A 25,092-nucleotide genomic window follows, 5' to 3' on the forward strand; every position below is an offset into this window, starting at 1 on the left:
CGGTCACTAAAACACGGGCGTTGGTAGAACTCGAGCGTTTTCAATCCAGCCAGGCATTGAGGCGATGAGTCTACGCAAATTTGGTCGGTCCCGGTCAAGTTCGTTACGGTATCGAAACTAAAACAAAAGGATAAAAACAAAAAAAATGGCATTTAGTCGGTTTTTATTACGTTTGTTGCGGTACTGAAACTAAAACAAAATCGAGTGATCAAATTCGGTCGGTTTCACTTAACAGTTCAACTCTGCGGCCCATGCCAAAGTTAATGTTGAAAGAAAACCATTCTCACATATACAAAAACATAAATAACATAGTAAAAAAAAGCCACCAAGGTTTGCATATAGCGATTCGAACCTGGGTTTAGGACAAAACATTTAACCTTATCAATCATATGGATGTGAGGAGGAAACACTATTCAATTCTGTAGGTAAGTTTTATGCACATAATATAACTATCCAACGCATACAGACTTGCCTTTCTCATACTTACCATTATACTATATATTAAAAGAAAGTGACGATGACCACTGTAGCATCTACAGTAGTAATGGCGATTTGGGAATTTCACACTATATTTTTGAGATTTCACTTGCTGGAGATGAGTATGCCACAGTTGGTCAGCTGCACCGCTTTTGGGGTTTACCACGCCGCCTCTTCGTTACATTTTATCTCTAACAAGTCGATTTGAGTTATGTTTTATCTCTTAGCGGGTCGATCTAGGTTATGTTTTATCTCTAACAGGTTGAAATCAGGTCATATATTTTCTCTTAACATGTAAACTTACGCTATGTTTATCTTGAACTAATCCGACCAATTTCCTGTCGCGTCCCTGCTGCAACATGTGGGCTAAGCAACCCTTTACGGGCTTGATAATTTACTCCGCATTCAACTTATTAAAAATGTTCAGTGGCCAAAAACAAAATAAAATAAACTAGATTGTAGTGTTTAGTTGTTCTATTATATATAGTATAACCAAAGACTATGAATTTATTTTTTGTTTGCAATTGTTGTTTTGGCATGATAACCGTGATGGCACTATGAAAGCGTTTATGTTCTCACATTGCAATCGGGACCTTTTTGCAGTTGTAACGAGTTTGCAATTCTGAACTCTAAAGTCATATGGTCATATAGAATGCATGGATGCTATTATTTTGATATCTTCAAACAGGTCATATAGACTACATGGATGCTATTGTTTTGATATCTTTAAACAGGTCATATAGACTACATGGATGCTATTGCTTTGATATATATCTTCGTGTTGTCAATGCTATTGTTTGCTTCAAATGGATGCACTGTATTGAATATTGATATCTTCACGTTGTCGAATGGTAGTTATCGTTGCAAAGTAAATTCCCAGCCAAAAGAACATTATTTGGAATGTTGTAGTGTGTCAAATGGATGCAATTGTAATAGTTCGCAATGTATGTTATTGTATTAGTAACCAATTAATAGTAAACATTAGTTTACTTATACCATGTTTATTTTAAACGATAACTTCAATCCAATACCAAATACAAATGCAAATCTACAAGTTGAGTAAACCGGTAAAGATACATACATAAAACAACCTCGACGCAACGTGCCGGGGCATCTCCTAATTATTATTATATGTGTCCTCTTTATTTTCACCCACGCAACCTCAAAAATCAAAAGCACCAAAGTTTTCTCTTTGGCCATTTCTTTGCATAGTGTCTCCACTTCTATTCTTATTTTCTATTTTCTTATAGCATTTCCAGCATGTCCTCTATCTTAACTACATTAAAAATCACTACATTTTCTTTATCATTTATTATTAAATAATAAATAATTTTCTTTTATACCCTTATCATTAACTTTTCTCTCTACTCCACTCATAGCTACTCTCAACGAATATTAAAATATTATAGAGGATAAATAATGCTTCTCTAAATCTACCAATAACCATTAAAATTTTCTCTCTACTTCATTCACAACCAACCACTCCATACAATATAAGTTATTAGATTTTTTTTTACAACAGAAAATAACAAATATACATTTCTTTAATAATATACAAATATAAAACTTCACCAAACCACCTAGAGTATCATAAGGAATTTTTTTTGTTTTATGTTTCAAGTGCGAGTTAACAGGTCCAACGTGTGTACACGGTTTAACGTTTTAACATATATTTTTTATACAACTTAATCTCCGTCACAACGTGCGGGTCATATATACTAGTTTAATATAAACATAGTTGGCTTACGTATTTATTGCTTGTTATTAAGCTTTCTAGCACGTTGTACATACTATTAGCTGGCTTACGTATTTATTGTTCATTATTTCATCATTAAGTTTTGTAACACGTACGCAACATTTCCTTTGCTTTATCTTCCCACACAAGCCATGCGTGATACACAAATATAGTTTCGTGCACCGTTGGTGATACAAGAATGTGGCTTCACGTATGACCTCTCCTACTACAATTCTAGTAAGACGTAAGCAGCTACACGGGCCAAAATACAGACCATATTCAAAATTTTATTAAAATAGTAAAAAACACATCTTATAAGTCATACCATAAATCTGGTATAAAGAACAACACTAGACGCATGAAAAGCAACAACACTCATTCCAAAACTCACATGAATACTGCAAACTAGATAATCAAGGGCCAAAAGCATGATCAAGAAATACAAATAACAATTACAATAATAATAATAATAATAATAATAATTGTTGTAAAACACACCAGAGAATCAGCGATTAAGGGTTTCAATCGAAGATTTATTATCAATAAATGTAACAATTACAATTGAACAGAAAAGGATTACAAAAGAAAACTGAATAAATCTAGAAGCCCTAATCAATTCTATTTATCCCCAAATCAGTTGGTTAACAATTGATTAACAAACTAACTTCAAAAATTACATAACTAGCCCTTTAACTTCTAAGACCAGTCATATAGTTCCAGAACTATTACAACTATTAACACTTGACAGTTTCAGCCCCTGTAACAACTAAACAAACAAGAATTAACATGATTTGTCTTTAATTCTTCAACAATCTCCACCTTTAAAGATCAAATCATATCTTTATCCCATGTTCAGCCCATTAATACAACTATCAAACTTTGACCCGGGCAATGTCTTAGTAAGAAAATCTGCCAAATTTTCACTTGTGTCAATACTTGCAACCTCAATTTCTTTTAAACTTATTACTTCTCTAATAAAGTGTAACATGAAATTAATGTGTTTTGTACGCTCATGAAACACATTATTTCTTGATAACTGTAGAGCTCCTTCATTGTCACAGTAAACAACAGTTTTTAACAATTTTACCCCTAGCTCAGAAATCAGTCTCTTAAGCCATAAAGCTTCTTTGACTGCTCAGTCAGTGCCATATATTCAGCCTCAGTTGTAGAAAGCGCTACAACCTTTTGAAGCTGAGCTTTCCAACTAACTACACTTCCAAAAACTTTAAAAACATAACCAGTTATCGATCTTCCTTTGTCAAGGTCCTTGGCATAATCTGAATCAACATATCCTTCAATTAAACCTTGACTCTTCCCCACCTCTTTCCCAAACAACAAGCCATTATCCTTAGTACCCTTCAAATACCTAAGTATCTATTTAACAGATTCCCAATGATTCTTACCAGGATCTGCCAAATACCTGCTCACCAAACTGACAGCATACCCTAAATCTGGTCTGGTACATACCATTAAATACATGAGACTTCCTACCACATTTGCATAAGGAACCTTTTCCATGTATTTAATATCATCTTCTGATCTTGGTGAGTCTTGTAATGACAATTTGAAATGAGCTGCAATTGGAGTTGAGACTATCTTTACATTATTCTTATTCATTCCATAAGTCTTCAAGATTTTATCAACATAACCAGACTGAGTTAACTTCAACTGTCTTTGACCTCTGTCCCTAATTATCTCCATGCCCAAAATCTTTTTAGCCTCTCCAAGCTCTTTCATTTCAAACTCTAACATCATTAACCTCTTAGTGGCTTCTATCTTTGCCTTGTCTTCACATGCTAACAGCATATCATCAACATACAACAGAAGATAGATATACTTACCACTACTCCACTCTCTATAATACACACAATTATCATAAGAGCTTCTATTAAATCCATGAGTAACCATAAACTCATCAAACCTTTTATACCATTGCCTTGGTGACTGTTTTAACCCATACAATGACTTTTTAACAGACATACCTTTTCTTCATTTCCTTCTTTAATGAAACCCAAAGGTTGAGCCATATATATATTTTCATCCAGATACCCATGTAAAAAAGCAATCTTTACATCTAATTGTTCAAGCTCAAAATCACCAGCAGCAACAATTGACAAAACTACCCTTATGGACGTGTGTTTAACTATTGGAGAAAATATCTCATCATAATCAATACTAGGCCTTTGAGTAAAACCTTTAGCCACTAGTCTGGCTTTAAATCTTGGACCTTTATCACCAGGTAACCCATCTTTGACTTTATATATCCACTTACAAGCAACCACCTTCTGGTTTTTAGGTTTGTCTACTAAAACCCAGGTTTGATTCTTGTCTAAAGAAGTCATTTCTTCTTTCATGGCCTCAAACCATTTTTCTTTATCATCAGAATTTACAGCTTCATAAAAAGTCAAAGGCTCATAGATGTTCTCATGTTCAGCAACACTAAAAACTACTGTTGACACATATTCACCATCTCTAAACCTTAAAGGTCTAACTATATCTCTTCTTGGCCTGTCTCTAGCCAGGTTATACCTTGAAGCCTTTCCTGGATTTTCCATTTCTACCCCTGTACCAGTTGACCCAGTATCACCTTCTCTTTCATTAGGCTCCACCTCTAGTTGAACACTATTAGGACTGAATTCACAGTTGAAATCATTACTTCCAACCACATGTTTGTACAACACAGATTCAATAAGTTCTACACTTCTGCTAAGAATTACTTTGGGACTTACATTTCCTAATCTCCACAATCTATATCCTTTTACACCCTCAGGATATCCTAAAAATATGCACTTTTGTGCCCTTGGATCTAATTTTTCTTGACTTATATGAGCATAAGCCAAAGATCCTACTACTCTTAGATGACTGCAATCAGGTTTTTCCCCTGTCCATACTTCCATAGGTGTCTTCATTTCTATTGCTCTTGAAGGTGATCTATTTACTAAGTATGCAGCTGTAGTAACTAACTCTCCCCAAAAACGTTTTGGCATACCAGAATTCAACCTCATGCATCTTACTCTTTCTAACAAAGTCCTATTCATCCTCTCAGCTAACCCATTCTGCTGAGGAGTACCTGGAACAGTAAGGTTCCTTCCAACTCCATTCTCTTTACAGAATTGATCAAATTCCCTATTACAAAACTCTAGACCATTATATGTCCTTAATCTCTTAATTTTTCTTTTGGTTTGATTTTCAATCAATATCTTCCACTCTTTAAACTTACTAAGAGCATCATTCTTATTGTTTATCACAAATACCCAGACCCTCCTTGAAAAATCATCTATTATTGACAGAAAATATCTTGCCCCTCCTAGAGTTTCAACCCTTGCAGGTCCCCACAAATCAGAGTGAACATAATCCAAAATTCCCTTGGTAATATGTTTTCCTTTACCAAACTGAACCCTTTTCTTTTTGCCTAGAATACATGTTTCACAGAATCCAATGTCATGAACATTGAATTCTCCTACAATCTGTTGCTTTCTAAGTTCAACAAGTCCTTGTTCACTTAAATGACCAAACCTTTTATGCAACAATAAGGCACTTTCCTTTTTTGTCAAAACAACAGATGCATCACTTTGAACTACACCATCCAACAGGTATGTATTGTTCCCTATTCTAGAACCAGTCACTATCACTAAAGCACCTTTAACAATCTTAACTCTACCATCCTTAAGACTTATTTGACAACCTTTCATTTCAACAGTTCCTAAGGACATAAGACTTATTTAAGACTGGGTATATACCTGACATCATGCACATAAATCTCACTTCCATTCTTGAGTCTGAAAGTTACTGTGCCTATCCCTTCTATGTTGCAGGAACTGTCATCCCCAAGCTTTACTTCACCAAGACTTTCAAGCTTTAAATCTTTAAAGTATGACTTGACTGGTGTCATGTGAAAGGAACAGCCGGAATCAAGAATCCAACCATTATTGATATTATTGGAGCAAACTGTCATAACATCTGAACTCTCATAACCTTCTGACAGATCATCTTTAGAATTATGAGACCTAGAACTGCTGCTTGGATCTCCTCCTTTCTTCTTTTTCCATTCTGGACAATCTCTTTTGAAGTGTTTCTCTGAGTTGCACACTAAACATCTTTTCTTGACTTTAGACTTGGATCTTGGAGTATTCTTGGTTTTTGTCACACCCCGACCAATGAAGGCGGAAACGTCGAGGCGCGACATGATTGCTCATTGCACAATGACACTATAAAGTTACAATATTTAAACAACTCATTTAAATCCATATCATCATAAATAACACAACAATTGTTCATACAAAATGCCAAATAGATAGATAAACAAATAACTTGTTCTTTTATTTTCTAATATCCTAAAGCCAAGATAATAAGTTTCTTCAAGCAATCCAATCAAGCTAACATCAAACCTGTAACATTGCATAAAATAGAGTTTGTCAACACGAAGGTTGGTGAGCAATTTTCATAGTTTTGGACAATAAGTATATAGTATGAAATCCACAACTAGTATATGAAAACAATAAATAATAGCAACAATTTAGAAAATAAAACCGTCAATAAGAATACATTGACGAACCGTCAATAAGAATACATTGACGACAATAATGAAATCGTCACTAAGAATACATTGACGACACCTTTCTATATGGGGATACCATATATACTCGGAATTAACGTATGATCATACTTTGATGAGGCTACCCGCCTTAGCATTCAAGAGGCTACCCGCCTTAGCATTCAAGAATTTGCACATAATCATGTAAAGCATTTAACACCAAATCGAGCATTTATTTAAGTAAACATATACAATACGTGTTGTGGTTTAAGACTCAAGTATAAATCATTTGAATTTGAATAAGTATGCAATTCCACCCCCAAAATGAAAGATGGAAAACGGGGGATGAAAAAGTACTCACATTAACAAGTAACTTGAAAGATAGTGTCGTGAATAATCGGAGAGATCGGTTTAACGAGCAAGACCTATATTAAACGGGTCTTGTGTTAGTAGGTAGTCTTGGAAGGGTTTAAAATAAAATACATGACAAATAAAGTAAATAAATAAAGTTTAGGATTTAAAATGCAGATATTTGAGAAATTAAAGAAACGAGTTTTGTAAAATAAGTTTACTCGAAACCGGGTCTCGGTATTCTATTCATTAGTTTTTTTCTTTTTTTTTACTCAACCTATGTTAAGTAATAATGTGGGTTAAAATGCGATATTGCAAAACCCTTGATTATAAGAATACCCAAAACGAGGTTTAAACGAGTGTTCGGGTTTGTCGGTTCGAGACTTGATAATTGACCAAGCTCACAGTTAACTTCCCAAAATAATAAATGTTATGAGATAACTCAATAAAATCAAAATAGACTTAACCAAGTATGTAGTTCTATTGTGAAGAACCTTAACGTTCGTTAAGCGAGTATACGACCTTATCGGTTCGAACTTGTTATAAGATCAAGTTGGTTACCGACATGCCAAGTATGTTTAGAAACTAACTAAAATTGATTTAAAATATAATCTTGAAGAAAAATATGAGTTTTGGTGGCTAAAAACACACTTGTGTGTCTTAAGCGAGTGAACTCGGTTTAGTTCGGTTTTTGGTTCGTTCCTTGACTCGGAATAAGACCGAGGATGGTTACCACATACCCAATTACCATGGAACTTGTAAAATAACTTATAAATAATAATACTCAAGTTTTACATTCAAAAAGTTAACAATAAAGCTTTTAAAGCAAAAGTTCGGTTTTTGGTTCGGTCCTTGACTCGGAATAAGACCGAGGATGGTTACCACATACCCAATTACCATGGAACTTGTAAAATAACTTATAAATAATAATACTCAAGTTTTACATTCAAAAAGTTAACAATAATGCTTTTAAACAAAAGTTCGGTTTTTGGTTCGGTTCTCAACTCGGGATGAAACCGAGGCTAGTCACCACATACCCAATACCATGGAACTTGACAAATATGAACAATAAACTAAAATATGTAGAAGTTAAGCAAGTATAACAAGTTATATGGTTAGATTTGTTAAATATATAAACAAGGACTACAAAGTCCTCCATGTAACCTTGCCTTACTAGCCCGACATTTCAACCGGCCGAGACCGGAGAAATGAAAGACCGAAGGTAAACAAGGAGTGTATATTATATATATGTTGTAACATCAAGCTTTAAGTATTGAGAAGTTAGTTAAAATGAAAGATTAGCTTATGAAGAACAACCTTAGAATTCAAGAATTTGAGAGAGAAATGAAGAAATGAGCAAGCACAACTGAAGAAGATGGGTGTGTATATATAGGGTAAGTTGAATGGGTCTTTCATAAAGGGTGTTTCATGAAAATGGGTTGGTTATAGACCCAAGAAAGCACAAACTACAAATGGGTCCTTCAAGTCTCCATTTTGGTAGTTTTAGTCCCCGGAGTTCGTTTTGAGCGTTTTCGGGGAATTTTAAGAACCGAAAACGGTGTTTTTTTTATCCAACAACTATAAAACAAATATTTAACATACAATTCATCATTTTGATAATATTGAAAGGTTCGGGATACAAAACGGGTCGGGTTTACATTAAGAATACAAGTATAAAATAACCCGAAATTGACAAATGTCACAGTTTTAGACCAGCTTCTGTTTTCATTTCTTCCCCTTACGGTTAACCCTTCTCCACCTTCTTCTTTTGGATCACTTCTCGTGTTTTTTTTATCCAACAACTATAAAACAAATATTTAACATACAATTCATCATTTTGATAATATTGAAAGGTTCGGGATACAAAACGGGTCGGGTTTACATTAAGAATACAAGTATAAAATAACCCGAAATTGACAAATGTCACAGTTTTAGACCAGCTTCTGTTTTCATTTCTTCCCCTTACGGTTAACCCTTCTCCACCTTCTTCTTTTGGATCACTTCTTTTCTTCAATTCCTTTGAATTCAAGGCTGCTAACACTTCATCCATGGTTAGAGTCTCCTTTGCATACATCAGAGTGTCAACAAAGTGTTCATAAGAGAAAGGAAGAGATGCTAGAAAGATTACAGCCTGATCTTCTTCATCCAAATCCACCTCTATATTTTCAAGATCAAGAACCAACTTATTAAATTCATCTGTGTGTTCCTCCATGGTCTTACCCGGACTCATCTGAAAAGTATAGAGTCTCTTCTTCATATACAAGCGATTTGCTAAAGACTTTGTCATATACAGTGACTCAAGTTTGGCCCAAACTCCGGCCGCCGTGAGTTCTTTGGATACTTCCCGGAGGACCCGATCCCCAAGACTCAGAATAATAGCACTATGCGCCTTCTCCATAATATCTTTCTTTTCTTTGTCAGTCAAAGCTTCCGGCATGTTAGGCTCTCCCAACAGGGCATCGGAGATACCCTGATGAACCAGTAGAGCCCTCATCTTCACCCTCCAAAGGGAAAAATCATTCCAGCCATCGAATTTCTCCAATTCGAATTTTGTTGACACCATCACGATTGAATCCGACCACTCCGATTGAATTATTACTTCGTCTTCTTCGGTATTGAGCCCTAACCGAGATCTGATACCAATTGTTGTATAACACACACAGAGAATCAGCGATTAAGGGTTTCAATCGAAGATTTATTATCAAGAAATGTAACAATTACAATTGAACAGAAAAGGATTACAAAAGAAAACTGAATAAATCTAGAAGCCCTAATCTACTCTATTTATCCCCAAATCAGTTGGTTAACAACTGATTAACAAACTAACTTAAAAAATTACATAACTAGCCCTTTAACTTCTAAGACCAGTCATATAGTTCCAGAACTATTACAACTATTAACACTTGACAGTTTCAGCCCCTGTAACAACTAAACAAACAAGAATTAACATGATTTGTCTTTAATTCTTCAACAATAATAATAATAATAATAATAATAGAGTCTTGTTGTGTGTTGTGGGGTTAAGTAAAGCAACAGAAATAGCGTTGGTCACATATTAATCTCTCTCATCTCCTCGGAACATACCAAAAGAGAGTGGAGCTGTATTCACATGTAATTGTTTGTGTCATGGGGTCTCTTTATCACCGGACCAAAATTTAATTTTATTAACAAAAAGTATTCCTTTTTCTTTTTCCTTTTCCTTTTCCTTTTCCTTTTCCTTTCTTTCTTTCTTTCTTTAACCCACCAAATTTTAACCCTTTTTGCCGTCACGTTCACCTTGCCGGAGCCCCGAATGCCCGGTGGCAGCAACCCACTTTCTTGATCTCTATAAAGCTGCAAACTTTATACAAAGAAAGCTGTAATTGGTCAAGAATTGAGGTGGGTTTGTGTTTTCTTGAATCTTTAAGTTGATTTTATGAAGTTAGGGCTAGATTTGGTATATGGGTATGTTTGATTTTGTATAAATGTGGTGTCTTGAATCTTGAAGAAGCTGATTTGCAGTGTGCCAGGGTTGCAATTAGGGTTTCAAAGGTGTGATGTTTGTTGGTTTTTGTTTGATTTTGTGTTGGTGGTAGTTGGTTCTTGCTAGATCAGGTTTTGTGTTTTAGGGTTTTGATTTGGGTTCATGTGTTCTTTATTTGTTGAGTGGATCTGGTACCATATGCTAATTTCTGTTGCTAAAACTTGCTTTTAATTGTTATGAAATCAAATTAGTTTCTAAAGTTTGGGCATAAACTCTGTGTGTGAAGTAAATAGCAATTCTTGAATGTTAATAAGTTACTAATAAGTAACAAAAAAGATTTTTTTTGGGCATTTTTTTTCTTTATAAATAATATCAGTTATCGACAAGTTATTGTTTGACTAAATTACTCGATAAATAATTTAGGAAATGTCGGCTCCTGTTGTTGATGGGAATGAAGCAGAAGCTGGTCACATCATATCAACCACAATTGGAGGCAAAAATGGAGAACCAAAGCAGGTATGATTCGTTGGCGAGTCCTATTGGTCAACTGGAATCATGTTTGATTGGTCAACCCTGATTTCATGAAACTTATCCAAGATTGCTTTATGTTATTACCATTTTCACGTGAAGTTGCATTTATTGTGTATCGATCCAACATTATTTCTAATTTGTGCAGACGCTTAGTTACATGGCAGAGCGTGTTGTCGGGACCGGATCTTTTGGAACCGTTTTTCAGGTAGTTTATCTTTTCTTTAAACTTTACATATTTGTGTTTTATAATTTCTTATAATCTTTTATTATTTTAGGCAAAATGTTTAGAAACAGGAGAAACTGTTGCTATAAAAAAGGTGTTGCAAGACAAAAGACACAAGAACCGTGAGTTGCCATTAATGCATGCGATGAACCATCCAAACGTTGTTTCCTTAAAACATTGTTTCTCAACTACAAGTGGAGACGAGGTGTTTCTAAACCTAGTCATGGAATATGTTCCCGAGACAATTTATCGAGTTTTAAAACATTACGAAAATCTACATCAAAGTATGCCCCTCATTTATGTGAAACTTTACACATATCAAGTGAGTTTTTTTTCTTTCATCACAATGGCCAGTTTTGTTACTTTTGTTTTACGGGGACTAATTTGTAAATGTTTCAGATCTTTAGGGGGCTGGCGTACATGCATATGGTTACTGGAGTATGCCATAGGGACTTGAAACCTCAGAATGTTTTGGTGAGATTTTATTTATTACTCGGTGTTATTTTGTGAATCTTTTAAAGCTTATGTATTTACTTTCCACAGGTGGACCCGCTGACTCACCAAGTCAAGATTTGTGATTTTGGAAGTGCGAAAATGCTGGTACGTTAAATCACAAACTTAACACTTATCTTATATAATTTCATGCGTTATTTAACATGCTTGTTTTATACAACACGGTCACCAAACTTCTTCAAAAAAAGGTTACCCAAATTTGCAATCGTGTCAGTTGCACTTGGAAATGATAGAATGACCATTATGCCCTTGACTTCAGTTTTTTAAAATCTCAAAGCCACCCTAAAGTTCAAGCTTATCAAAATTCAAAATTAAAATTTTTCGTTCGTGCATTCATGTATTTATACAGTAAAGCACACCCATCACCTAAATTGTCTAAATTTTACATTTTTATGTTGAGACTTTAGAACACTAAATTAATATAAATCTGGGGTATTTTTGTCATTTTAGGTAGATTTGGTGTAAACTAACACGATTGCATGGTTTAGTGGCCTCTGTATATGCTCTAAATATCATTTCCAAATTCTGCAATGTGAAACTTATAGAAAATATCTTTCTCGGGATTTTAACGTCATGTTTGGCAATATGTTTGATCGTGGTTAGGTGAGGGGAGAAGCAAACATATCATACATATGCTCACGTTTCTATCGCGCACCAGAACTCATATTTGGTGCTACCGAGTACACAACTTCAATTGATATTTGGTCTGCTGGTTGCATTCTGGCTGAACTTCTTTTGGGACAGGTTTGCAACTTAAAAAAATCGTTATCACTACATTGCAATAATATCATTTACTAATTTTAACGCTCTTTGTTACAGCCACTATTTCCTGGAGAAAATGCAGTGGACCAGCTTGTGGAGATCATCAAGGTGTGGTAATCAGTAAATATATGAAACTTATTTTTATAGTTTTATAATTTTATTTCTCATGGTCGGATTGTAAATTTATATTAGGTTTTGGGCACGCCAACTCGAGAAGAAATTCGTTGCATGAATCCAAACTACAACGATTTTAGATTTCCTCAAATTAAGGCTCACCCATGGCATAAGGTATGATTTAATAATAGCTGTTAGTTTATGCTAGATAGTATAACATAAATGTAAATTCTAACTAAATATTTGCTATTTTTTTGGTTTTTGTAAGGTTTTTCATAAGCGAACGCCTCCTGAAGCGATTGACCTTGCTTCGCGTCTGTTACAGTACTCTCCAAGTCTTCGCTGCAATGCGGTAAGTTTATTACAGTATTACTATAAATAAGTTCTTGATATATTGAATTATATTCATTAATTATTTTCTTTAAATTGTTGAATATTATTATTTAGCTTGAAGCGATTGCGCATCCATTCTTTGATGAGCTACGCCAACCTAATGTTCACTTGCCAAATGGCCGACCATTACCTCCTCTCTTTGACTTCAAACAAGAGGTATTATGCATCTAAGTGATTTATTATTGTTGTTGGGGTTATTATTGTTTTATTTTTTTTTATTTTTATTTTGGGTGGTTATTCAGTTATTGGGAGCATCTGTGGAGCTCATAAACAGGTTGATTCCGGACTATGTGAAGAGGCAAATGAATCTACAAGTTGTGCAGGCGGTTATGGGGCCGTAAAGATTTAAGGTTGTCTGTTGTATGTATCGATTCGTATTGTTGTCTGAGAATGAGAAGCTGGTTGGTTGTATATGTTTTGTGTTTCTGCAAAATTGTTATTTAAATGTATGGATTAGGTAGAAGAAGAATGAAATACAAGAGATGGTAGAACCGAAAGGTTTGGAGTTGTGGTTGTTGCTGGTTTTCGGCCCACCCTAGTTATACAATACAGCTATGTTTTGTATTTTCAGTAGATGCTATCTGGTTACCTTGTTATGTAAATACCCTTTAGGTTCAGCCTGTTTTTCTAGCTAATTTGTGTGATTTTACCTGTACAAGATAAACTATAACTTGAATCGACTGGATGACGGTAATGGAGTCGATATTAAGACACTTTTGCAGACCAGATTTTGGCCTTCAAGGATGCCTATGTGGTGGTTTTTAAAGTTTTTACCATTGTGGAAGAACCAGAAAAACCGAGCAGGCTCCGTAATCCTTTTAATATATATAGTTTGTGGAGTGAAGGTGCACAAAATGGTTTCAAAGTAAAAATCTGTTAAGGTTGGTCAACAAAAAGTCAAAACCGAGATTTTAAAGAATGAATGTTATTATGATGTGACAGCTCATTAGACACGTTTTTAGGTTTTTTTGGTTATCTTATTGTAGATGTCTAAACAATGGTGTAATTTTTAATATTACAAAGTCAATTTATATTTAAAATGCATGCTTAGTTAATTTTTTGAGGTTGTTTAGTGTAACTTCTTTTTTTTATAAAAGATGATGGTTAAATTTGAAAGATCTTGTTAACAGTCTTTATTTACAAAGAATTAGGGTAAACAATCTAAAGTTAAGTTGTAATCTAGAAAAGTTTCTTGTTTTATTTTGCTAAACATAAATTATAAATATTTAATAATCATAAAACATAAACTACAGAGGAATATTGACCTACTTACTGATTAGATCTCTAGATTCCATTTTTTTTATCAAATACTTTAATCATTTTCATACAAAAACAGAAATCAGAGTCAGCAAGAAAATGAGAATACAGCTCTGACAATCAACTAATAGGTAATTTGTCAGTTGACCCATGACAGAAAGACAAGGGAACCATCTGTGTCATTTTTCAAATCTCAATAATCTATTTCTATTTCTATTTCTATTTCTTCACAAGTTATTAATTTTTTATAAAATTTGATTTCCCCAATTTCCAAACATCACTCCCAATGCCCATAACCTCATTTCTTTACCGTAACAAACATTAAAAACCACCAGCTAAATTTTATCATTTTTAGTTACTCGAGAAACTGCTTCATTCCAAGAAGATTAAAAACAAAAACACAACATTTTGTGTTTATTTTGACTCAAGTTTCAGTCTTTTTGCCAGAAATCTTTCTGGGTATTACCAGAAATCCAACAATATGAAGTTTGTAATCTTGTGGGTGATTTTATTTAGGGTTTGGGTTTCAATGGTGGGTGCTTCTGACAGTCTTCTTTCCCCAAAAGGTGTCAACTTTGAAGGTAAAGATTACATTTTTATGAAATCCCATTTGTTAGATTTGAGTTTTGGTTAGTTAAGAATGTGGTTTGAGGGTTGTTTTTAATGTGTTTTTGTTGTGGCAGTGGCTGCATTGATGTCTATGAAGGGTAAAATGATAGATGAGCACCATGTGCTTGATGGATGGGATATTAATTCTGTTGATCCTTGTACTTGGAACATGGTTGCTTGTTCTTCTGAGGGTTTTGTTATTTCTCTGTTAGTATTCAAAGTTCTCAATCTTTTTGATTTTTAAATCTTTATTTTAAAACAATTCAAGATTTTTAAACACAATAGTTTTTTTGAGCCAGTTGTTTAAAGTCAGGGGTAGTTTGGTACTCTTCAATTTTCTCAATGATTAGCTTTTTTGCTGCTAAACCTTTTTCAAATATTGTTATATATAGATTGACCCTAGATACTTTAAAAATTATTATCAAAATCAACTTTTTTTCAACCTCAAAATTGATTATTGTGGATTGATGTTGCTATAATGCAATAACTTTATATATGTAGCATGTGTGTGCAACTCAAATATTAAACTGGTTTTGATGTTGAAATGCGACTATATTTTTTAATATTGTCATAGTGAAATGGCTAGTACCGGATTAGCAGGCACGTTATCCCCAAGTGTTGGGAACCTAGGACGTCTTCGCACGTTGTAAGTTTAGATTTTCTATGTTTTATTACATTTATAGACTTATATTTAAGAGTTATCCAAATATGAACATATTTTGTAATTATAATCCATTTCTTATAGGTTACTACAGAACAATGCATTATCAGGTCCAATTCCAGCTGAAATTGGAAAACTTACAGGACTAGAAACTCTTGATTTATCAAGTAATCAATTTGTCGGCGAAATCCCGGGATCTTTGGGTTCGTTGACTCGTCTAAGTTATCTGTAAGTTTTTATCCAAGTTTCTGTTTATTATGGTCTTTCTTTACTCATTTCGCGTGCTAAAGGTTATTTTGACATATTTATCAGGAGACTGAACAAGAACAAGCTGTCGGGGGATATTCCCGGACCTGTGGCAAACCTCACAGGTCTTTCGTTCTTGTATGTCGGTTTATATGTTCACGATTTTCGTACCAATATTATGTTTGTTCCAGTAAAGTTGGAATAATATTCATGATATGGCATTTCTGTTATATTGCAGGGATGTGTCATTTAATAATCTCAGTGGAGCGTCTCCAAAAATAAGAGCTAAAGACTACAGGTAACCTTTTTCCTTCTAGCAAACCATTTTTGTTAATAAATATACTTTAAGATTGATTATGCACTAAGATGCTTTAAGATTCATGTGTTTTTTTTATATTTTTGCATATTATATGAATAACTGCCTAATTGATATTGCAGGATCACCGGGAACAATTATCTTTGCACTTCATCATCCTCGTTAAGTTGTGTCAACGTCCCCAAAGTGGCAAATGGTAATCTTTCTTATTAATTGTGGCCTTGTCGGATATTAAACCGTTTTAGTAGAAGTACAATCTTGACCTGTTAACTTGTTAACACATCTATTTGGGTTGTGTTTACAATTTCTAATGGGTCAAAAAGTTAGACGGGTTCTAAGTCACTAAAGTTTATTTTTGATGCATACAATCTCCCAATCGCTTCTAAAAGTTAAATTATTATGTAATAATGTATACTTTATTTTAAATAATATTTAACACATTGATTAATTCCCAAAGATTTTAATAATGCAACTTTACCATATGAAAAAAAGTTTGCTTTATGACTAATGCCTTTTGCAAGAAATTTGTTGAATAACTGCTGATATGTTTTATTGCTTTAAGCATCTTGGCGTAATATCTAAACAAATTATTTTTTGTTTAACTTTTATAGAAAGCAGTCAAACAAAGCAAGTTGACAATCATCACCGTTGGATCATTTCTGTTACACTTGGAGTTATTTGCACCTTCGTGGCTTCAATAATGGTTCTTGTTTGTGGGGTCCATTGGTACCGATCTCGCCTTATATGTACATCCTATGGTATATTTTATATAAAATAATCAACTTTTTTTATTAACCAAACATTATGCATCCCATGATGCATTCTTCATTTCTTTGTGATGACATTTAAATGTTTTAAACATTTGCAGTGCAACAAGACTATGAGTTTAACGTCGGGCACTTGCAAAGATTTACATTTCGTGAACTACAAGTTGCAACCGGGAATTTTAGTTCCAAGAATATATTAGGTCAAGGCGGTTTTGGGGTCGTTTATAAAGGGTGTCTTATAAATAGAAGTTTGGTGGCAGTAAAAAGACTAAAAGACCCTAATTTATCAGGGGAGGTACAGTTTCAGACTGAACTTGAGATGATAAGTTTGGCATTGCACCGGAATCTTTTACGTCTTTACGGGTTTTGTTTGACTTCGGATGAAAGATTACTTGTTTACCCTTATATGCCAAATGGCAGCGTTGCGGATCGCTTGAGAGGTAACAACTAAAGCGATAATCTTTTTTTTTTCTATACAAGTGTTGACTCTCTATTATTGGTTGTCAAATGTCAATCCTAAAAAAATGAAATTCGAAATTAACGTAATTCTTGATGTTACTTTCTCGATGCTTCTAAGGAAATTTATAGTGAATTCTTACATAGTTAATGCTGTTAAACCTGTTCTTGAAAAACAAATAGGTTTTACATAAAGCTTTATGTATTAAAAAAGTTAGTTTGACTCTGATAGGGCAACTGTTGTAAGTCAAATGCTTTTTCTTGACTTCTGATAAGTCAAAACCTTACAGTTTTGAAATTTAAAACAATCATGCTTTCTGAATTTACGTTTCCAGTACCTTTAAGCTAAATCAGACTGGTTCTTACATAGATTTAGAGTCTTTGCATCTTTATGTGAAAAGGCGTTAGCTTGTAGATAAAACTCAAGTTAGACATCTCACCTTTTGACTCTTGAAAGTCAAACACAAAGTTATATGTAGTCTTTTTGTACATTAACTTGAATTTTCATAAACAGACGGCAGTCGGGAAACACCTATCTTGGATTGGAGTAGAAGAATGCATATTGCACTTGGAGCCGCAAGAGGACTTCTATATTTACATGAACAATGTAACCCCAAAATAATCCATAGAGACGTAAAAGCTGCAAATATTTTACTAGATGAGAATTTCGAAGCGGTTGTTGGTGATTTCGGTCTTGCCAAGTTGTTAGACCCCCGAGATTCACATGTCACAACCGCGGTTCGTGGTACTGTGGGCCACATCGCTCCAGAATATCTCTCCACGGGTCAGTCTTCTGAAAAAACTGATGTTTTTGGATTTGGCATGCTTCTTTTGGAACTCATAACAGGACAAAAAGCATTAGATGCTGGCAATGGTCAAGTTCAAAAGGGAACGATCCTTGATTTGGTAAGCATTCATGTTGACTTACAAGTCAAAAGTCAATTTTGTTTGTCAAACTATTGGTTAAGGTCAATGTTTGACTTGTTTGACTTAAAAGTGAAAGAAATTTTTTTGTTCTTAAACTATCAGTCAAGGTCAATGTTTGACATAAAAGTTAAAGTCATTTTTTTTGTTAACTATTGGTCAAGGTCAATGTTTGACTAGGTTGACTTTTATACACAGGTTAGAACTTTATATGATGAAAAGCGGTTGCACATATTAATAGATAGGGATCTAAAAGGTTGTTATGATGCACAAGAGCTCGAGAAGGCGGTGGAACTCGCACTCCTATGCACTCGGGCACACCCGACTTCTAGACCGAAGATGTCAGAAGTCATGAAGGTGTTAGAAGGTATCACAGGTCAACCCTGCAATGTGGACGAGGCACAAGCGGGACCCGCCCAACAAAGTGATGGGAGAGCTTTTAGTTTTTCTAGGAATCTGAGTGTTGCTCGTGAAGGGTCTTCGTTTATATTTGAAGCAATGGAGCTTTCGGGACCTCGATAACGGGTCTTTATGGTGTATGGATGACTTAGTTGTGGTGTAATTGTGAATATTTGAAGTTGCTAGTTTCCATTATGGGAAAGTTTTGTTATCTTATATATGTTTAGAAATGGAGCCATAAGTTTTGTCAGTAATGGCATGGCCTATACATTATAATGACTGAAGCACATGAAGATATCAAAATTTAAACTTGGTACATATTTACTATTTAGTAGGGGTGTTCAAATTTTGATTCGTATTCGAAACATTCGAAATTCGATTCGATTCGAATTCGATTATTAAGATTCGAATTCAGTTTTAAAAAATTCGAATTCGATTCGATTCGTATTCAAGTATATTAATCGAATACGAATCGAATACGAATTTATGATTTATTATTCGATTCGAAATTCAAATTCAAATTATATATACATATACGTATATATATAATTATTTTTTATTTGTGTCAAATACATAAATAATAAATGTCCATTACAAATTAATTAAACCCAATGTGTCATATTATTGTTTCTTAGCCAATACTAATATGAGTGTTATTTACTTTTGAATTTATTATCATGTGGTGTTGTAGCTACTTTAAATTTATACGTTTGTTTTGCAATTACGATTATTGTTTTCGAAATTTTGGCATAGGTAAACTTGAATTAGATCGAATATATTCGAATTAAAATCTAACTCATTCGAATTCGAGTTTCAAATACGAATTCAAATCGAATTTCGAATTGGGCAAATAATACGAATACGAATAGGAATCGAATAGTTCAACTTTTAATCGAATACGAATATTGGCAAAAAAAAATAATTATTCGGATTATTCGATTCGATGAACACCCCTACTATTTAGTCCTTGGAGGTGTTCAGAATTTCACAGTCGTCGCTTCTACTCGTTCTTGTGTCAACTATTGTGTTGTTAGTACTATGGTTTGTTGACGAATATTGAATAACTAAATTAGACGGATGGTTCTTGTGGTATGTTTGAAGATGGTTCTTGTGGTATGTTTGTAATATGCGTTTATATGTACATTCAAATATGTACATATACCATATGGGAACATTTCAATAATAAGTAACACAAAAGTATATGATGAGCATAACATAGTCTAATATAGCTGTTGAAATGCTACATGTGACATGACAAGTTAAAACTATTAATCATGTTTCCTAATGTTTTTAGATTATCATATGATCATTTTTTTCTCACCTAATTAAAAAAACCAACCAAACATATTATTTCTTCCTTAATCACATTATGTATTTCATATTGAAAAGCCCCATTCTTATCGATTAGTACTCTTTAAAAAAGAAACAATTGTATTGTCTAAAAAGGACTTGCATATCTTTTAGTTAAGTAAAAATCAAGCTATCACTCTTTTACCCAAGAACGCTTTGCATCCAATATATAGAAATGAATAGAAAAGACAAAACACCCATAACAATTTGTATTTTGGTATGCTCATAGGATGTTTAGTAGCCTTTTAAAACCTCCTAATCGGTCAGCATCAACCGATGTCTGGTTCACTAAAACAAAACCTCTGAATCAGTTATGAAGCCTCTTATACAATTCTTTTTAAACCCCAGGGACAAAACCGTCAATTCACATCCATACGAAACCCTAGCAGGCCTCAAAACTTGACATAAAAACCTTTTTAATCCTCATTCACTCTCATTTTCGCTGCTGCCTCCATCAGCAATCTCCAATGGTAGCTTCCATCTCAATCAAACACTGTGTTAATCCGCTATTAGCCTGTCATGGTTCAATCAAACAGTTGTCTTGTTTATGTAGGCATCAGAGAGGAAGCAAGCGAACCCAATGAGGGAGATTAAGGTTCAGAAGCTCGTTCTCAACATCTCCGTCGGTGAAAGTGGCGATCGTCTCACTCGTGCCGCCAAGGTCAATCATATTATTATTATTATTATCTTTTTTTTTTATCCGATCTGAAATTTTACTGATTCAGTTTTTATTTTTTATAACAATTAGGTTTTGGAACAACTTAGTGGCCAATCCCCTGTCTTTTCCAAGGGTAAGTTATACTTTTGTTTTATATTATTATTTGATACATCATTTATTTAATTCAGAAGCGTTATATTTGTTTCATAAAATTTGTCACGGTTTTTACAAGTTTTATTATGTCTTATGAGACAGACATTACTGAGCTTGTTTTCACTTGCAAGAGCTTGAGATTGAGCTTGGCTTGTTCCGAGCTTTTTTTCTAGAGCTGGAGACCATGAGCTCGACTTTTGAGCTGGTTTTTCAAGCTAGGGCTCGGCTTGCTTGTATTTAATTAATTAGTTTATATACAATTATATTATTTCTATTTATTCTGAAAAAACTTTTAGTGGCTTGGCTTGAGCTCGTGTAGTACCTTAAACGAGCCAAAGCTTGGCTCAAGCTTGGTGGTGCAGTGTAGAAGAGCCAAAATGAGGTTCCTTTACAAGGCTCGAGCATGTGCTCGATAACTAAACAAGCTTTATTTGAGGCTCGGAATTGGCTCGAGCTTTTTATTGTTTTGAGCTTGAGTAGTTAGTGACTGGCTTCGGTTTTCAATGTCACAGTTTTAGATTTTGTATTCGAAAGGAGTTTTTGTGGTTTGATTTGGAAAATGTGGTTAGCATGCATTTGAAATGCTTTTGTAAAGATTTATTTAGTCTTTAAAGTTGATTTTGATTGTTCTGCGGAAAGCATTGAGTGAATAATATTTTGGTTTTGGCTGGTGCAGCACGGTACACCGTGAGGTCTTTTGGCATCAGGCGTAATGAAAAGATTGCGTGCTATGTCACCGTTAGGGGCGACAAGGCGATGCAGCTCTTGGAAAGTGGCTTGAAGGTGAAGGAATATGAGCTTTTGAGACGCAATTTCAGTGACACGGGCTGCTTTGGTTTTGGCATCCAAGAGCACATTGATCTTGGCATCAAGTAAGTTAGTTTCTGTTGGTTGGTTGAAACATTTTGTTATTGTTTTTAGGAACTTCATTTGTTGGTTGGTTGAATCATTTTGTTTTATTGCTTTTATGAATGTTATTCTCATATTATTATATGACAGGTATGATCCATCTACTGGTATTTACGGTATGGACTTCTTTGTGGTGCTTGAACGCCCAGGATACCGTGTGGGTCGCAGACGTAGGTGCAAGGCTCGTGTTGGGATCCAGCACAGAGTTACCAAGGAGGATGCAATGAAATGGTTCCAGGTCAAGTATGAAGGTGTTATCCTCAACAAGTCCCAGCAGATTGGAGCATAGAAGGCGTTCTAAGTTTTTTTTGTTGGTTAACGTATGACATGGGTCACCAGAATTTTTATTACAACAATTTTTGTGTTTCTGTTTTTTTGCGTTTTGACTTGTGATGTTGTTTTTCTCTTGTTTAGGAGGATTTTATTGAACTTTGTTTTGGTCAGATGTCTTTTATTTCTATATTTGAGACATGCTGCTTTGATTTGTTGGTGCCATTGTGTATTATCACAAGAGATCAACTCATATATCATTTCATGAGAATACCTGACTAATTTGGGGAGTCAAAACAAGCATGCTAATAATAAGTTCGAACGCATTGTAGTAAGGGTTATCAATGGCTGCAGTGAACCTCATTGTTTTTGCTGTCATCAAATTTCCCCATATTCCAGTTCCAGTCACCAGAGAGGTGTAAGAAATCAAAGTTATGAGTTGCCTCATCACATGGCCTCCCCTTATGATCTGGTTATGGGCCATTATAACCTTAGATTACACGGCCTTAGAGACGAGTGGCATGTATGAGAAAAACTATAACGACGTAAGGCCTTAGAGACGAGTGGCATGTATGAGAAAAACTATAACGACGTAAGGTCTTTTGGTGCATTTCCAACCACGTTTTAAGGCCAAAAATGGCACCCACTAAATCTAGTTTGGCAAATCTTCCTTATAGATTTAACACTTGTGAACGATGCACATGTATATATACGATGCACATGTATATATACATGATTTTGCCTTTTAAAATTCTCAAATTATCACCAAAAGTCACTACTAGTAAGACATCTTAGACCAAAACTCATTCATTACTCAATTCTATTAGGGTTTAAATTGAAGTATTATACTTGTAACTATCGGAACAATACAAAAAGGATTAAAGGTCATAATGGCCATTTTTCTACAAATTCTTCTCATTGGTAGACGTGCACAAAATAACCGGTTCCGGAACCGAACCGGTGGAACCGACCCGGAACCGGTTCTAACCCATACCCGGAACCGGTTCCTGACCGGGTATAGGATTTCTCCTCGGAGCTGGTTCCGGAACCGGAACCGACCCGGAACCGGTGGAAAAAACCCGGAGGAACCGGTCAAAAACCCGAAAAAAACCCGGAGGAACCGGTCAAAACCCGACCCGGAACTGGTCAAAACCCGGTCAAATACCCGACTATACCCGGAACCGGTTCCGGAACCGAACCGGGTTTGACTTTTGTTGACCATACCCGGAACCGGTTCCTACCCGGTTCCTGGTTTTTTAAATACCCGATTTGTGCACCTCTACTCATTGGTACTTCTTTGTCAGTGCTATTTGATAATGTTTCTCTATTAGCAGCGTGTGAACTGTGAAGTCTACGTGCATTATACATTAAGGGTTTCTTATTGTAACTCAATGTGATTGGTCGCCTAACAAGGTGACATGGAAGCGTCTTTGAACCCCCCACCCCCCTCTCCCACGTCGATGATGCTTTTAGATCAAATGTAAATGAAGCGTTGCAACAGATGCCTTGGTTTCTCATTCTTTTTGGCCCATCGATCACGATAAATCAATTGTTAAGATGAGATGGTGTCAATTTCTTAAATGCTTTTAGCTTTGGCTTAGTGAATATTGGCCCTCAGTCAAGTGCTTGATTGTCCATTCTCTTGATCAGTTCAAAGAAAAAACTATACCGTGTACTTAGAAATGAAGAATCGGCTTATATATTTACAATGGACTTCGTTGATGAAACTTATCACTTTCATAACTTGAATCAACCGCCAACTTTCATGATGCACAACTCATAATTCAACTTCCAAATAACCAATTACACAAGAAAACTAAAGATTTACATGCACTGTTTACACGTCAACCATACACATCTAAGACGGTTAAATTAATGTTGGATTTTCATATTCATGAACAAGCAACATCAAAGAGTTCAAGTTCACGTGACATGTTTCTGTTGCCTGGATCATGCATGCAATTAAGATCATGATTAGGATTCATTTAGGATGAACTCGATGATATGCACACATCATGTGCCAGGACTCGAGATACATGGACAAGGCAAATCACAAACAATACACACTATTATGATATAAATGTCGTACACACAAGGGGTATTTATACCCTTCAAAATTGACAGTGAATTAACCATTTTAACCAACTGTTGGTCTAAAGTAAAACGCCCATTCTAAAACCTGCATATATTCTAACCTATTTTGATCTTTTACATAACAATTTGACTTACATATTTAACCTATTTTGACTCCTAAGGTCTGTTTGGGATTGCTTATTTAAGCTAAAAAGGACTTTTTGTAAAAAGACTTATTAACTTATAACTTTTTTAAGAATAGTTCTTTAAAAAGTGTTTGGGTTAGCTTATGTGGTAGGGAAAGCCAAAACGACCAAAAAGGCACCCTTTTTTAAAAGAAGTGTAACGGGTTTTGGGGGTTTGAGAGGTGTAATGTGTAATAGGTAAATCAAACATAAGTTAATAAGTTACACTTCCCCAACTTATCAAAACGTCGTTATTTTGCCTTGTTGATAAGTTAAAATCCATAAGTCCTTTTTGTTTGCCAAACAACTTATATAACTTATTAACTTTTTGAAAAGTTGATAAGTTATAAAGAGACTCAAATAAGCAACCCCAAACACCACCTAAATAACTACTTTGATTTATTGATTAATATTAAGTCCTAACAGTTTCAATTTTCTTGCTTCATGTACAAAATCTTAAATCACAAGTGTAGCTTTTTTTGTCAATATAAAATACAACCTAAATGCGGCCATTCGTTAGTAAACTAGTAAAATTATCACTTCTAATGTTCTTTGCATACCAAACTTATTTAAGCATCTAAACACAAATCAAAGAGAAACACGCAATGAGTCAAACTTTTCTAAGTATATAAACACAAATCATTCAAAACCTACAAACAAACTTATTTAAAACTCAACTAGCCTCATCACCTGCAGGACCATCACCAAGGCGAAGTTGAAGGGACCTTCAAGTTTGCCAGACGCTTGAAACCCTTCGCTTCCA

General features: G+C 34.6%; 3 protein-coding genes across 4 annotated transcripts; all 3 read left to right on the top strand.

The window, feature by feature from the left end:
- The first annotated feature begins 10,970 nt into the window (after positions 1–10,970).
- Positions 10,971–13,696, top strand: LOC143560596 (shaggy-related protein kinase eta-like). Its single transcript, XM_077048875.1, has 11 exons — positions 10,971–11,076; positions 11,237–11,296; positions 11,367–11,636; positions 11,714–11,788; positions 11,858–11,914; positions 12,431–12,571; positions 12,647–12,697; positions 12,782–12,877; positions 12,972–13,055; positions 13,151–13,252; positions 13,339–13,696. The coding sequence occupies exons 1-11, from the start codon at positions 10,987–10,989 to the stop codon at positions 13,435–13,437; spliced, it is 1,125 nt and encodes a 374-aa protein (XP_076904990.1). The 5' UTR covers positions 10,971–10,986; the 3' UTR covers positions 13,438–13,696.
- A 738-nt stretch (positions 13,697–14,434) lies between these two features.
- LOC143560593 (putative LRR receptor-like serine/threonine-protein kinase At5g45780) lies at positions 14,435–18,991 on the top strand. Of its 2 annotated transcripts, XM_077048870.1 has the most exons (12): positions 14,435–14,484; positions 14,870–14,934; positions 15,037–15,169; positions 15,537–15,608; positions 15,708–15,851; positions 15,936–16,007; positions 16,108–16,167; positions 16,308–16,381; positions 16,797–16,943; positions 17,054–17,392; positions 17,923–18,314; positions 18,531–18,991. In XM_077048870.1, exons 2-12 carry the CDS (start codon positions 14,883–14,885, stop codon positions 18,852–18,854), a joined length of 1,809 nt encoding a protein of 602 aa, XP_076904985.1. In that variant the 5' UTR covers positions 14,435–14,484; positions 14,870–14,882; the 3' UTR covers positions 18,855–18,991. The 2 variants fall into 2 exon arrangements, with proteins under 2 accessions (XP_076904985.1, XP_076904984.1); XM_077048869.1 differs by lacking the exon at positions 14,435–14,484 and having other exon boundaries at positions 14,673–14,934.
- A 1,632-nt stretch (positions 18,992–20,623) lies between these two features.
- Positions 20,624–22,286, top strand: LOC143560594 (large ribosomal subunit protein uL5). Its single transcript, XM_077048872.1, has 4 exons — positions 20,624–20,742; positions 20,830–20,872; positions 21,569–21,764; positions 21,892–22,286. Exons 1-4 carry the CDS (start codon positions 20,662–20,664, stop codon positions 22,088–22,090), a joined length of 519 nt encoding a protein of 172 aa, XP_076904987.1. The 5' UTR covers positions 20,624–20,661; the 3' UTR covers positions 22,091–22,286.
- Positions 22,287–25,092: the final 2,806 nt, after the last annotated feature.

This window comes from Bidens hawaiensis, unplaced genomic scaffold (genome assembly GCF_021521415.1).
Source record: "Bidens hawaiensis isolate Kalapana, Puna unplaced genomic scaffold, B.hawaiensis_p1.1 tig00020416_1, whole genome shotgun sequence".
NCBI classification, from domain to species: Eukaryota; Viridiplantae; Streptophyta; class Magnoliopsida; order Asterales; family Asteraceae; genus Bidens; species Bidens hawaiensis.